Source organism: Furipterus horrens, unplaced genomic scaffold (assembly GCF_987537825.1).
Source record: "Furipterus horrens unplaced genomic scaffold, mFurHor1.1.pri manual_scaffold_17, whole genome shotgun sequence".
NCBI classification, from domain to species: Eukaryota; Metazoa; Chordata; class Mammalia; order Chiroptera; family Furipteridae; genus Furipterus; species Furipterus horrens.
The window spans coordinates 94318606-94335269 of NW_028327187.1; the positions used below are offsets into that span (position 1 = coordinate 94318606).

The 16664-nt window shown below is 40.0% G+C and overlaps 1 protein-coding gene across 1 annotated transcript in view; it reads left to right on the plus strand.

Annotated features, from left to right (window-relative positions):
• SAMD10 (sterile alpha motif domain containing 10) overlaps positions 1-9585 on the plus strand; it is a 30183-nt gene extending 20598 nt beyond the window's left edge. Inside the window, 3 exon segments of the mRNA XM_090264118.1 lie at positions 8954-9041; positions 9043-9107; positions 9110-9585. Of these exon segments, the coding sequence (XP_090120244.1) occupies positions 8954-9041; positions 9043-9107; positions 9110-9585 (629 nt within the window).
• The last annotated feature ends 7079 nt before the right edge of the window (positions 9586-16664 follow it).

Consider the following 16664-nt stretch of genomic DNA (forward strand, 5'->3'; position numbering starts at 1 on the left):
TATCATCCTTCCACATTCCTGGTGCTCACTGCACTGCCATTTCTTTTTCACAACCTGCTCTTCCCTTCACTCCTTACCTCTGCAAAATCAAGCACTTTCAAGAATGAAACACTTTCTGGTTGTTATCAAGATAAAGAAAATATACCACTCTATTACTGAGCAGAAGCAACTGTAAAGTTGAATTGTTAATTTTAGAGCTATTTAGACTAGTGGTGGCATAAATGATTTTGTAGAGGTCTACGGAGAAATGAGACCCCAGAAAATTTGAACTGACAGCCATGGAAGGGATACATGTGGGAGTAACTTTTAATTGTGTATTTAATTGACCTTGAATGAAAATGAGTCTCATATTTGGCACTGAGTACAATTACATAAAGATTCAAATATATTATTATCCAAAAAAGTTACTTAAGCTATTTTACGGCATTATTTTTTAAAATATGCTTTACTGATTATGCTGTTACAGTTGTCCCAGTTTCTTTTCCCTTTGTTCCCGTCCACCCAGTGACCCCCTCCCTCCAGTTGTCTCCCCCCTTAGTCCATGCCCATTGGTTGTGCATATAGTTCTCTACATCTTCCTGTCTACTCCACTCCCTCCTACTATTCTTCTTAATTCCTGTACCATCTTCCTCCCTTACCCCCCTTACCCCTCCCTGCTGACCTCCCCCCAGTATGTTCCCCATACCTATAATTCTTTTCCCACTCTCATTGCCTACTTAGTTTGCCTTTGTTTCGGTTCCCTAGCTTCTGTTGTTGGTTGTTGTGATACAGTTTTCATTTTAATGTTCATAGTTTTGATCCTTTTTCTCCTAAACAAGTCCCTTTAACATTTCATATAACAGTGGTTTGGATCTGATGAACTCCTTCAGTTTTACTTTGCCCTGGAAACACTTTTTCTGCCCTTCTATTGTGAATGCCAGCTTTGCTGGATACAGTAATCATGGTTGTAGGTTATTGCTTTTCATTACTTTGAATATTTCTTGCCAGTCCCTTCTTGCCTGCAGAGTTTCTTTTGAGAAATCAGCTGACAGTCTTATTGGGACCCCTTTGTGTGTAATTTTCTTTTTCTCTCTTGCTGCTTTTAAGATTCTCTCTTTATCCTTAATTTCTGACATTTTGATTATAATGTGCCTTGGTGTGATTCTCCCTGGGTCCAGTTGTTTTGGAACTCTCTGTGCTTCCTGGACCTGTAAGTCTTATTTCCTTTCCCAAGTTAGGGAAGTTCTGCTTCATTATGTTTTCCACATAATTTTTCAATTTCCTGTTCTTCATCTTTACCTTCTGGCAACACTATGATTCAGATGTTGGCCCACTTATAGCTGTCCCAGAGGTTTCTGAGCCTTTCCTCATTTTCCTCACTTTTCATTTCCTCTTTCTGCACTGGTTGACTGTTTGTTCCTTCCCTATGTTCCGATTTGTTGATTTGATCCCTGGTTTTCCTTCCCTCACCACTTGTTTCATATGTGTTTTCATTCATTTCAGCAGGACTAGCCTTCATTCCTTCCCCATCTTGTTTAAGATCTGCTGTCAGGTTTGTAAGCATTCTTATAACCAAAGCTCTAAACTGTGCCTCAGAAAGATTTCCTATCTGCTGATCTGTTAGATCAGATATTTGCTGTCTGGTCAGCTATGTGAATGAGATCTCTATCATGATCTGTGTCATCCTGACAGTTTTGTGTTTACCTTTGCTTCCTGGGCAGGGCTGTCACACCTCCTATGCTATAGGGGGTGGACTCCATTGCACTCATCACTATCAGGTGACCCTTCTCACCACGCTGTGGTTTTTTGTGTGTGGGGGCAGGGCTGGAAGATGGATTCTTGCCATTTACTCTCTGCTGAAAGACCGGGAGCTTCTTCCTCCATCCCGACCCCCTCCGGCTTTCACAGTCTGAGGCAATGGGGGTCTGTCTTCCCCAGCATTGGGATCATAAGCTGATGGGTATGGTCTGCAACCAGGGGTGGTCCCCAGGTGCTTCTCACCTCTTTTTAAATATGGGTGTCTGTGCTTAAGCTGCCACCACAGCTTAACCTCTCCTCCCCAGTTTTGCCTCTCCTACCCATCCGGATGAGCACCACTTGTTTATAAGTTCATACATTGGACTTCCATGTAGTTTTATTTTCTGGAACTTCTGGTTATTTCTTGTTTTGCAGTAGATGTATTACTTCTTAGTTGTGGAGGGAGATGGAGTTTTTCAGTCTAGGCCTCCATCTTGGCTGAAAGTCCTTTTATGGTATTATTATCATCACATAATATCTACACTCAATTTTTTTGGCAATACTAAGACAACCACCATCCTACTTTACAGTAAAAGAAGTAGAAAGTAGTGGGAGATAAAATAAAGTGTATTCTCCATTAGTATTTTTAGTAATTTATTTTCACACAGTATGAAAGACCAGATTTATAGTTAAGAGAGATAAAATATATAATTTAACTTGGCTTGTTGGAAGTACATACTTTACTATAGTTTTTTATTGGAAAAAATTATACTTAGGTCCATAAAAATACTAGCATTATAAAAAGTTTTATATCATAAAATATTTATTAAATTTCAAATAATCCCAGACTGAACAAATTCTAAAGTATTGTATTATCTGTGAATAATAAAACAATTATTTAATTACATATACACACAGAGACTGTCAATGTGTTATGATTATTCTGACAAAAATAAATTTTGAATTATTATATATTAATGGAGTATTGAATTTTAGATTTGGAGAGTCTTTCCAAAAAATATTTTAAAACACTTATTTTTAATTATTTATGTATTTGTTATATGTATATAATATATATATATCCTTAAAAACAATGCAGTTTTAGATTATACAAAATAAAATTGCTTAAATAACAATGTGTGTAGATGATACAAATTAGAGATGGTAACATATTACAAGTCCATTTTGTTAATAGTAAAAAGTACCATTTTATCTACAATTTAGTTTAAATAAAAAACATGCCATTTATATTTGTTTTATTCTGCTTGAAAATGTTTTTTCATTTTTAACTGCTTGCATTTTATTATTAATTCTCATGAAGTATTATAATTTTTATACATTCATAAATGTATATTTAGTTCCCACTTCATTTGTAATCATAAAACTTTGGAATCAGGATAAACAGACTGATGTTTCCACACTGTGTTTGAAGGCATTGAGATATTCAGACATTGGAACTCTTCCACAGTATGTTGGTAGCAGATCAAAATGAAAATAATGTCTCCTGAATCCTTTTCATATGCATAATAATTTAACCCTAGTCTTCATATAATTAGTTATTTCCATTCCAGGCATGAAACGATAAAGACCATACACACTTCTGAAAGAAAATACTATGACCGCCTAAACAGCTGTTCTCTTTGACATTGCTCTTTGACATTGGTATCAAAAATAGTATTTTCCAGATCAGCAAAGTGAAAAATAACTAAATGATAGAGTTATGTATTCTCTGAGGGACAAATAAACACTGTGGGCAGTAAACAGTTTGCTACTGCCATTCCACTCCTCCCCTGCTCTCATCATTTACTCTCATGAGTTTAAATGTCGGCTCCCTGGCAACAATATTGCAAGGCCCATGAGGCTACTAGTTAACTGCAGGCTGAGTACATTTGCAGGAAAAGCATGCCTGCATCTCTGACTCAGTTTCCTAGTATCTATATTTATGTTATTTACAGCCTTATTAAATCAGTAAGTTTCCTACATGTGTTTTCACTTTGGAGAGAGCTAAGGGAATTATTGTTTTCAAGAATGAAGTTTATTTTTTCTAAGGGCACATGTCCCAGGAGTCCCTTCAGACATTTTTTAGAAGACTAAAAAGATAACAGATATAAACAGAAAAACATTGGCTCATATAAAAATAGAATCCAGCTGAGGTCCTATGTATAAGGGGAAATGGAGAGATTTAAAAAGTTTTAAGGTAAGAAATAATCACTGTTTAATATAAGAGAAAGCAAAGGTATTTTCTTAGACCCAGGAAATATACCAGGCTGACAGATGCTTGTCATAATTAGCAGTGATTTTGGGTGAAAATAGGGAGTTCTCTGGGCATGTGAGAACTGTGAATTATTAAGACTGCATGCAGATCAGCTATTTATAAGTACATTTCCATTTATAAGTGTGTAGTGATGACTTTCAGAATATGAGCCACAAAATATCTGGAAATGCTTAATGCCACAGACTATCTGCCTCCATTTTAGGCTGAACTGAAGGAAATAGTGTCCTGTTCACAGGAGGGGAGAGTCCCAGGGTACAGATCAGAAACCACCTCTCTGAAATCATGCTAGGTGTAACCCAAGGGAAGTAATTTGGAGTAATGACATAAGGCATGGTAACAGCATTCTCTGAATTTTTTTGTCAAGTGCAAAGAATGTTCCAGGGAACACCAGTAATGTTCTTCTAAAATATCTTAGAGCTCTTATGAAGGAAATAATCTGATTTAGATTGTTTTGATTTACCAGTAAGTAATAAAGATTTTTAACTTACTAGATGTATGGTCTAATGTCACAACAGACTCCATACCTACATAACAAATTCTGGGCTGGCATGTAGATAATAAAGGCCCCCTTGAGCTATAGATTTTTGAATAAAATTTGTGGACAATTTTTCAAGTTGCCAAGCACTAGAAATACAATGATGCATAAAAAAGGGAGAAGGCATAAAGCCTGTCTCCTTTATACTGGAAAGAATAGTGCTCCCATTGATGTAGGGAAGAGTAAAGGCATAAGTCCCTCTTCCCAACATGGAGTCAGAGCAGGGAGAGGGCAGAGAGCTGTGCAGGCCACAGTAGCACCATATTGAAGTGTCAGCCAGTCTCCTGAGAACTTCATTAATTCATTATTTTAGCACCAACAAGGAGGAAGACACTGAACATGAAACAGGAAGGTAGTGGGCTAGAAACTGTGAGTACAAACAATATGAAATAGTTACTGGAAATGGAACTTCTGGAATGACTAGTAAGAAGCATGATAGACCCTTTGCCTAGCAAGACAATTTAACCAGTAAAAATTACATAACAAAAAAATATTTTAAAGTCTCTGTAAGTTTTCCTAAAACCAGTGAGAGTCTGTGGCATTTGAGCCACAAGCTGGTCCATTAGCCACAAATTTCCAGTTCTACCCCAGGCAGGTGCTGCAAAAAATATGGTGGATCCCTCTCACCCTGGCTTCCAGTCTGGAACTGGATTTTTATCACAGGAGAAGAAAGTTACAGGTTTTTCACACTTTTATCATTTCTAAAATGCAGAACCTCTCTTCTGAGAGAGCAGAAAAGAGGACTGGTCTCCCTTCTCATACTCAGTCCTACCCATATGGCGAAAGCTCTACCTCAGGTACTGCAGGCCAAGAATACTACCCCCAATTGTCTGAGCCCCAGCTCAGTAGTAGAGTGAAGGTTTCATGCCTGGAGGGCAAGCTGAGAAGAACAGGGCTAATAATTCAGTGCCCCAGTGCCCATTCTTAGAATGAAGTTGCTACTCTGGAAAAGTGAGTCCTTACCATCAGCTCCAGTGCAGTAGCATGGGGGTTCTTCCCAGGAGTAAAGGCAAGCTGGATGGGCCAATAACTCCTCAGCTCTACCTGAGGGGATAGATGGATGTTATTTGGGACAGTGAGTGGAGAACTCATGTCTCAAGGTGTTGTTGAAAACAATGGAGGCCTTGGTGGACTGGAGGTGGTTGTTCTGGTGTGAGCAAATTGGCAGAACAGCCAGAGATTTAATAGTGAGGACCACATAATGAGCCATGAAGAGCCCTCCTGGGATCACAGTCTGCCTAAATTTTGTGAAGGCTGTGCATGTAGATTGTGCTGTACCCATTCAGAAGCAATAAGAGCAAGACATAAGGCAAAGACATGAGATCCACTAATACAGGTCAGAAGTGTTACTGGCATAAGGACTTAAACAAAACTTCTGATAAAACACCGACTTTTCAATGAGCTACTATAACTCAGGCATGACTCCTATGGAGAAATGCTTAAAAATAATATAAAAGTCATCCCCAACAGTCTGGAAGAGTGTATACAGGCCCAGGGCTGAACTCTATCTAGAGTTATCAGAGAGGGAACATTCCAGCTACTGGTGCCTGGCTGAAAGTGGGACAAAAAAAAAAGTTAATTTTTTGAACTCGGCAGCCTCCAAGCTATATAAACATCCCATGGTAAAGGCTGAAAATCTAAATGGTAAAGGTTGAAAATCTAAGTGGCTAAGAGGGTTTAAACACAATTTTTGACCAATAAATGCTTTGTAACAACATAAGGGAACTCTAGGTAACCAGACTGGAAGATAAAATTGAAGGGAAGTAACTCAGAGCCTACACTCTGAGAGGACAATAGACGTGGCAGAAATAGGTGAGCCAAGTTATTAAATAAACAAATAAGCAAAAAACAACAACCATAATCTCCTCCAGAGAGAGATTGGTATCCAGAGTGGCTACAATAAATTATCTAAAATTTCTAGCTTTTAATAAAAAATTATGAGACATACAAAGAAACAGGAGAGTGTGACCCATACATGGGGGGCGGGTGGGGAATGCTGGCAATAAAAACTGCCTATAAAGGGCCCATGACAGTGGATTAATTAGATAAAAACTTTCAAGCATCTATGTAAGTATGTTTAAAAACTAAAAAGAACCCATATTTAAAGAATTAAAGGAAGGCATGATGATAGTGTTTCATTCAATAAAGAACATGACTAAAGATATAGAAGTTATTGGAAAGAACAAGTGGAAAACCTGGAGTTGAAAAGCATAATAGTTGACCTTAAAAGTTCAATGGGGGGGACTAACAGCCGTATGGGTTGGCAAAGAAAGAATCGGTGAACGAAAATATAGATTGATGGAGATTATACAATCTGAAGAACATAAAAACAATGAAAAAAATGAAAAAGGAAAAGAGAGAAAGTGACTAAAAAATAAGAGCTAGGAAAAAAACACCAGTCTACAAATCTTAGAAGCTCAACAAACTCCAAGTACTATAATGCAAAGAGACACATCATAGTTAAAATGTTGGAAGTCAAAGAGAGGCTTTGGAATGTAGCCAGAGGAAAATAAATGAGTCATCACTTTCGAGGGAACTCCATTAGATTAACAAATGCAATCTTAACAGAAGTAATAAAGGTCAATGATGTCAGCAGGATGGCAGACTAGGAGGGCCTGATGCTCATCTCTGCCACCAAAGTAATAAAAACAATAAACACTGACATATTGATGAAATTAGTGCTGAGAGAGTTCCAGAGTGAACGAAGGAGGCTGCAGGAAACCTGTAGGACACAAAAAACTCAGGATCGCCTAATAGAAAGGTGTAGGAAGCTTTTTCCATGTATTAATTCATCCTCCATTCTGGCAGAACTCAGCATCGAGAGCAATACCTCAGCTGCAACCATACCCCATGTGGGAAAAAGAAAGTGAAAGGACTCCAGTGACCCTTGTCACCACTGCAGACACCTGCAGTTTTGCTACTAAGTACCCCTGCAGTCTTCACTGATGTTGAGATCAGAAGACAGAAGAGGTCAGAGTCTGCATCGCCACAACCATCTGCCCCCCAGAAGTCAGCACTGTGTTCCACTCAGAGAGGGAGCCACCACCACTGTGTCCCCTGGAGAAGGACCCCTGCTGTGAACATCCCCACCAGAGAAGGAGTCACTGCTATGTGCTGCCACCTGCAAGGGGTTAGGGCTGCCACTGTACTCCTTGCCCTGGAGTTGGAGCCAGAGCTGTGCAATAATGACACCCCCATTCCTGCTCTGCCTTAGATCCGGAGCCACTGCTAAGTGCCACTTTCTCTGAGAATGAGCCTCTGCCTTACCCTCATCAGAGAAAGAACTCTGCCACATGTTGCAGAAGGAAGAAAATAATAAAGAATAGAGCAACAAGTCAAATAGGGAATAGAAAAATAATACAAAAATCAACAAACTCAAGAGTTTTTAAAAAATAAATAGAATTGACAAGCCTGTAACTACACTACAAAAAAAAAAAAAAGAGAGAGAGAAAACTCAAATTACTAAAATTAGAAATGATAAAGGTATCATTACAGTGTGCTTCAGTAATAGAAACGATCATACAGGAATATTATAAATAATTATGTGCCAACAAATTGTAAAATATAGACAAGGTAATTTCCTAGAAAAAAAATACAACCTATAAGATTTAAATCAAGCAGAAATAGAAAGCCTCAAAAGACCAATAACAAATAAGATACTAAATCAATAATCAAACCACACTGAAAATCTAAAAGCCCAGACTACAGGGCTTTACAGTGGAATCCTACCAAACTTAAAAAAAAAAAATTAGTTATTTATTTGTTTATTTATTTTTAGAGAGAGGGGAAAGGAGAAAGAGAGGGAGAGAAACATCACTGTGTGGTTGCCTCTCACTCGTGCCTGCAACTGGGGACCTGATGTGCAACCTAGTCATGTGCTCTGACTGGGAATCAAACCAGCGACACTTGGCTCGCAGGCTGACACTTCGTCCACTGAGCCACAGTAGGCAGGTCTACCAAACTTTTAAAGTAGAATTAATAACAATCTTTCTTAAACCTTTCCAAAAAATAGAAAAAACACTTCCAAACTAATTTTGAGTCTAGCATTATGCTGATACCAAAGCCAAAAGACACCTTAAAGGAAAAAGTACAGGCCAATATTCCTGATGACAAAGTCTATTATTGCCCAATGTTGCTTTGAAATAAATTGTGTCACCCGCCCAAAAAAATCCACATGGTGAAGTCCTTACCACCATTGTGACTGCATTTGAAGATAAGGCTTTCAGTAGGTAAAATTAAATGAAGTCATAAAGGTGAGGTCCTAATCTGACATGATTGGCGGCCTTATAAGAAGAGGAAGAGGGACTGCACTTAGCACTTGGGGCTCAGTGGCAGGTGCCTTGCTGAGCCAGCTAGGGCAGGGCAGTGGCCTGTGTTCCCTGATGGCTACATGAGCCACCATACACTGAGTAAAGGGTGTGTGTAAGGGCCTGGGGCCACGGGCCCCGTATTCACAGAGCTGAGAGCCAAGCTGAGCCTCCCGTGGAGCCCTGCTGGAGCTGTGCCAGTAGTACTGGGATGTGGACACCACTGCCCACTTCAGCTTCTGCCGAATACTTCTGGAACACACAGTGTCAGCTGAGTATATCCCTGCCACCTGACTGGGACAGCAAGCACCAGCCTCACGTGGCCTAACTCACTCAGCCAGAGGGCAGCTGGCAGCCAGCTAGTCAAGCTCCTGCAACTTCCTGGTATAGAGGTTCCCCCAGGCCCAGCTGTACTCTGACCACTGTGGCTGTACCACACAAGTCCCTTACTGGGTGGCCTGATGAGGATGAGGCCTGTGGTCCTGTGGAGTCAGCAGGATGTCTTCAAGAAGCACTGTCCCCACAATTACCTCATCTATCTGGAGGCCTTCTCCCAGCACGCCATCACTTGCTGGGCAGCGCTATGGATGAATGCTGAGAAGCTGCAAGGGATGGGGTCAGTGCAGGAGGCACAGCAGCAGGAGATGCTGCAGCAGGTGCTGCACTTGCAGGTTTGCGAGAAGGGATGGAGCCTGCAGCTGCTCTTCCGAGCTTCCTTTGGAAAAGTGTCCAAGTTGCTGCCTGAGGCTTGAACCACAGGCCCCAGCACCATGATGGAAACCTGTAACAAAGACAAGATAGAACTGACCACACAGCCCCTCTTGGACCCCGGAACCAGGACTGCCACCTCCAGCCACCTCTGGTTGTGCACTCTGGGCTATGCTTGGAATTGGATGGTTAGGGGGTGCTTGAACATTGCCCCTCCTCCCGGAATCCGAGCCCAAGCCCAACCCCTGGTGCTGCTGGCGGCATTTGGGGCAGTCACATGAGCCAGAGTGGGGTCTGGATATTCCTCAAGACTCTCAGGGAGTGTATATTCATATTCCCTTAACCTACATTGACATCCATCCCCCATTGCCAGCTGAGTCCCATGTCCTCTGGGCATTCTGTCCTCTCCCAGGGTAAGAGGTCTGTCTGCCAACCCACTAGTCCAGTTCCATACCCTCACCCAGCACCTAGAGGACTGCCCACAGAGGTGGAATAAACTGCTGAGGTTCACTTTGCTGTGTACCAATCCCCTGCCCCTGCCTAGGGCCAGCAGGCCCAATCCCCCACACAGATGAGGGTCATTAACTCTGTCACGCCAATGCCTTCACTTATTATTTATGAGACCCTCACCACAAACAAATCTATTCATGGAACTGAGGAGAGGTAGGTCCAAGGGTGCCCAAGCAATGGGGCACAATAAGTACCCCCATACCCAGCACCCAGAGCAGGGTTCAGCTGTGCCCTGGGCTGGCTTTGGGACAGGAGGTTGGTTGTGGCAGATTACACATGGAATTTGGACACATGGCCTGGTGACCCCCAACCCATGTACCCCCCATGGGAAGCCCCCTTGCCCTGTCTGGCTTCCCTGAGTGTCCTCACCCAACTTGTACCATGGTGCTTTCCTTTCCAGAGGGTCCTTGCCATCTTTGACCCCTCTTCTCCCTCTTTTGTCACACCCTCCTACCCCCACCCCAAGCTCCTATCTTGTCTTCCTTGTTTTGTATTCACTTTTTAATATTCTGATTAAAAAGGTCAGAAATAAACCTGGTTCTCAAGTGCTTCCCTACCCACCCCAAAAAAAAGAAGAGGAAGAAAGAAATCTCTTATCTCTGTCTACATGCATACACTAAGGAAAGGTCATGTAAGTACACAGAGAAAATGTGGTCACCTGCAATCCAAGGAGAGAGCTCTCACCAGAAACCAGCTCTGTGGCACCCTGATATTGAATTTTTAGTATCGAGATCTGTGAAAAATAAATTCCTATTGGTTAAGGGACCAGTCTGGTATTTTGTTATGGCAGCCTAAGCTGACTAACACAAGTGTATATGACTTTGAAACCCTGTGCAATTCTAATTCTGCCTTCAGGCTTTGGTCTCATGTGACAGATACTGTGATAAGACCAGATGTTATCCAGGTCATTTGAGCAGTGTGGATACTTCCTGAATATGTCCAAATGATTTTGGTCCAGAAATGACAATCTAGTATCCACAAAGTCAGAATTCACTGAAAAATTAAACTCAATATAAGTTAGCTTCAAATTCATGTTCTTTTTTCATTCTGGTTTCTATACTTGCAAGATTGAATTTCTATTTATTATGAACATCAGACATTCAAGAAAATTGGGAAATACTTTGGAAATCATGGAATACTGTATTCTATCTCCATCCTGGACACTGAGAGGCTAAAGTACTTCTGGAACATTGTTCAAACACTCTGAGCCTCAGATTGGTTGTCTTATAATGAAGACTAAAGGACAATCATAACTGAATAATATAGTTAATAATATATGATAATAATAGAATAGAATAGAATAATATTGTATGTAATTTGTTTAAATTATATAATATATATTTACATTCATGTCATATAACATTATTATATAACATAGGAGATATGCGTGTGTGTGTGTGTACCTTCTAGACAGAGTAGGTATCCAGCCATTTAATATGAAAAATAGAAATTTTTATTGAACAAGATACAAGAAACATTGTACATAGAACAATGATGCCTCAGTCCCCTTCAAAGTAGGCACCTTGGGACCTCACACAGTTCTCTCAATCACCACTGAGGCTGTCCTATCTCCAACACCCCAGCTTGGTTGGAAACATTCTGTCCTACAGAGGTTTCATGACCACGGTGGAGAAACAAATTTATCCAGGACACTGTATTTTGCCTGGAGGGATGGGAGGTGGCTAATCTCTCTAGGGAAGAAGAGCGCCAAACTTCTGTCCCCCATGCCTTTTATTGAGGGGATTCAGGAGATACAAGGTTAAAATTTATGAATCATCAATAAGCCTTCATATGCTTGGGTTACAGTTGACAGTTACTGATTATAGATATCAATATAGAGAACACAGTGACCACTCCGTGTCAGGGTTTGCTAAACATCCTGACGCCATGCTGACATCAGGTGCAAGGCTTCATACATTTTTAGCTACTTATTGTTTATAGTTAACTAAGAGATAAGAAAAGCAGAGCAAGCTCTAAAGCATAATATGCACTCTTTAAATCCAATTCCCATGGGAACCCTCTGTGTGGCCTTTGGTCCTATCTGCCTCACAGCCTTTTAGTTTTCCGCTGACACTTAGAGGCCTTCCCAGGGTGGGGCCCGGCTCATGGCTTGGGCTGAAATTCCCCAAACCACAAGGGGTGGTCCCCCAACAGTCATCAGCTGCCCCATCATATTTTCCTGAATCTCATCAACGGTCTGAAATGCCTTCCTTTTCAAAGGTGATTTTAGTTTTGGGAAAAGCCAGAAGTCACAGGGTGCCACATCTGGGCTGTAGGGGGGCTGAGTCACCTCGGTGGCTTGATGTTTCACCAAAAAACAGCACAAGATGTGATGCCTGACCAGGCATGGTGTCATGATGAAGCTGCCAGTCACCAGTTGCCCATAGTTGTGGCCTTATGAATCATCTGAATAGTTTCTGCAGAAGAATGTCCAAGCTTAAGGCAAAATTTGATGCAGATTCATTGCTCAACTCATGCAATCATTTTGAATGCCATGACCACACAGTACACATCCTCAGTCAATGGCGTCTACCGCCCCCACTGACTAGTACAGTGAAGTTGTCATTGTTCATGCATGTGCACTCCAGTCCACTCTCCTTGGCTGCCAGATTACATCAATGCGGCGTGAACTGTTTTGTTATATTAACAACGGCTGGGCATTTTCCAGGCAGAAATTGCATATTAGGTTGAATAATGGCCCCCAAAAGTATCCTGGTCTTAATCCCTGGAACCTGTGAATATTAACGTATATGGCAAAAAGAACATTGCAGATGTAATTAAGTTAAGGATCTTGACATTGGGAGTTTATTCTGGGTCCTAAATTTAATTACAAGTGTTATATAAAAGCAAACTAGTGGAAAATTTGACTATAGATGAGAAGAGGCTGTGATGATGGAAGGAGAGATTGGAGTGATACACATTGAGGATGGGAGCAGGGTCCATAAGCCAAGAAATACAGGTGTCCACTAAAAGCTGAAAAGGGCAGGGAAATAAATTATACCCTAAAGGCTTCCAGAAGGAACCAGCCCTGTAGACATCTTGACTTCGCTTTGGTCCAGTGAAACTGATCTCAGAATTCTGACCTTCAAAATTGTAAGAGTGTAAATACGTGTTGTTTAAGCCACTGAGTTTGTGGTAATCTGTTATAGAAACAATAGAAAATTAGTGTGTACATGTATGTATGTAGCTAATTCTTAAGTATCAGTTGTATACTTTCAAATCTATTTATTTAACAATGTCTGCGATATGATAGGTGTTTGATAATGTTAGTTCCACACTTTGGCTTTAAATCACACATATGTATAACCTTGAAATTATACTCATCAGATGGTTTACGTTTGAAGTATAGTGCACTACTTACAAGTTTATGAATATTTTGACAGAAGAATAGGTAATATTGTCATGGTGAATAACACACATATATATTAATATAGTCTTTGGACTTCAACATAGCCAATATTTTAAAAATATCTTCTTTGTTTCTATGTTTATCTTTAACACAGCATTTTTTCCAAATTTTGGAGAGAACACTAAACATGTTTTATTAATATATTGCTGCAATGTAGGCCATATTTATCTTTTCATATTAAAATTAGAGGTCAGATTTTCACTTCCAAGTCTAAATAAAAAATATGCAAAGCTCTTATGGAAACATAACCAGTACAATTTATAAATCAAGGTCTTTATGTTTGCTTGACATTAATCCATGACAAGGTGCACTACTGTATGCACAATACAAAATGTAAATATTTTAACCTTGGAAGATTAAAATCTGAAGGAAACATGGCAAATCATTTCATGAGATCATGGTTTGGGCTTTGTATTTATAACAAGTTGGTTTTGAATCCTAATTCATGTGCTTACCCTGTTTCTGGCATGCTAAGAAAATTACTTAACCTTCTTGGACCTCAGTTACTCCATCCAAAAATGAGATAGTGGCAGCTATTAGTCCTCTGGTTTGCTATACCGAGTAGTTCCGTATACCTGCAATGCATGGCACTGAGCCTGGCCCTTTGCAGTCCTTAGCAAATAATATTGTTCTAACTTTAGAAAAGTTTAAAAATTAAATTTCATAAGCAAATAGTTTCTAATCAAGAGTTTCGTAAACAAGCAACTAATTTCAGAATGCCTCCCTTCTCCTGGAATTCATGGAGAGAAAAAAAGAAAGAAAAAACTTTAAACTACATTTTCAGCGAAACTAGGAGACAGAAAACTCAAGACTTTCAGTTGCGTATAGCTGATATCAAAGGTGAAGTTGCACAGGAAAGAGGTGATGGTGAGAGAACTGAGTGGGAAGAACAGGGTGGACAGAGGGATTCAAAAGGCTGGAGGACCTCAGACATACCAGCAAATAGTTGGTTCCCAGATGGGAGCCTCCTATCTGAGAGGGACTACTGTGAACATAACTGAGCCTGAGCACCTCAAGAGCACTGGGGAGGGAGAGAGACGAGGTTCAGAAAGTGTTCAGGAGCCCAGAGGTGGCAGAGAGCAGGACCTGACAGCAAAAAACAGTTTCTAGGAGTGAGTCATGATGAAAGAAAGGGCTGTACAGGGAACTGGGAAATCCAGGGCTGGCAGGAGAAGTTCACCTGAACCAGGCTGATCTTTGGAGTCAGAGCAGCGCTGGCTACAGAGGTGACCCTTTTGGAAGACTTCACGGTAGTGACAGAGGAGGGATGTGTGAGCTGTGAAGCTTGGAATGAATATCCTAGCACATCCCTGTATCCCCAACACCATCTTCCTGCTAGAAGACTAGGGAAGTCCATCCCCTTTCAATTTCCATTCCTGCAACATGAAAGGAAGAAGGGGAAGCTCTGCCTGCACACTAGGACACTGCAGATAAAACATGAATGAGAGCGACAGCAACATTGGTTCCTATAGATTATAGAAATCCTCATCTGCAAATGCTTTCCAAATGCAGATGGAGATCCTAACAACATTACAGCAAAGACTTTAAAAAAAGAAAAACAGAAAACAAATAAAAACAAATGATTGGAAAAGCAATTATAGTTATGCAGGAACATAGAACACAAAGAACTCAAAGAAAAGGTGGTCAGAAGATGGGAAGTGATGGCTTTGAAATTTTAAGCTATTTTTCTAGATCATAGATAATAAGTGGAAGAGATGAGATTTTGACAAAGAGCTGAGTAGTTGAAACCATGTGCTTTTTCCCTTCAAATCAGTCTAGGAGAGCAAAAATCCCATCCCTTCATTTGCCTATTGAATTACTTCTTGAAAGCTAAAGAATAGGCTACTTACTTAACATCACATTATTAGTGTAAAAGCCCTATTAGCATATAGTCTTCCACATTTCTACCAGTGATTTTTGTTTTACTTAAAAATCACTGCTTCAAATTTCTGTTTTCCAGAAACCACATTGGTGAATGTTCTTTTTTTTTTTTTTTTAAGTATATTTTATTGATTATATTGTTACAATAGTTCCAATTTTTTCCCCTTTGCTCCCCTCCGCCCGGTGAATGTTCTTAATTAATTTATTTAATATATTTGTAACTACCAAATGTTTTCCTATAGAATTTTATGACTTTTGAGGTTACATATAACTTATTCAATTTTTCAATGTAATGTTGTGTCCTTTGAATTATACCTCATACACATAAGGTCATCTGTAAGCTTATTCCACTTCTCACCTTCTCTCTCTCTTTGGATTTCATATTTTGTTAATTAAATCATAAATAATTTCAGAACATTATGCATATTTTATTCAGATATCCTTAGTTTTTATCTACTATCCTTTTTCTGTTCCATGTTACATTTAGCTATAATGTCTTTTTACATGCTTCTTGGCTGTGGCAGTTTCTTACACATTTTTTTGTAAGAATTTTTATGAGTTTATTTGAGCCAAACTAATGACAATTGCCTGGAAGCAAACTCTCAATTGACTGAGAAAATGCTTCAGAGAATGGCAGTTTTGCACCTTATTTATACATTACAATCAAAGGAGGAGGTGGAAGGGGGTTATATGAAATCCATTGGTGATAGATTAAGAAGGTGGGGTTGGATAAAAAGTAAAATGAATAGACACATACTTCTTTTACATAGGTGGGTATGGGATAGTTAACAGTCAACAATTAACTCAAAAACACTAACAATGAGGACATTTAGTGTCCTGCTCTAGTGTGGTGGTTGTGCCCTGAGGGGTCTGAGAAAAAAAAAAAGATGGTCACATTGTGAAAACTGAGAAGTATAGTGTGCCCTCAAACTACAAGTAAATGTTATACTAGACGCAAAATACAAAGGAGACAGCAAAACCGGGATCATGATAGCTTATAGGTTAGAAATGATCCAGAGTGCTCTTCTGAATGAAGGCCTGTAAGACCTGACTGCCTCCCATTTACCTGCTTTTCACTTCTGAGAAAATTTCAGCCTTGACTTCCATCCAAGGTTACAGTCTTGCTCTATCCCCAACAGTCCATCATTCAGCAAGACAAATGCTGAGTCTGAGACTTCCTAAGAATGAATCTTCCTAGCACCATGGGACCACATTATCCAAACAAAAGGCTGGTCATCAGTGCATCATTTGGATTGATTTATGACTCAAAGGGGGAAGTGTGAACAAAAAAAGAGGCCACATACTAAATCTAACAAGCTCAGC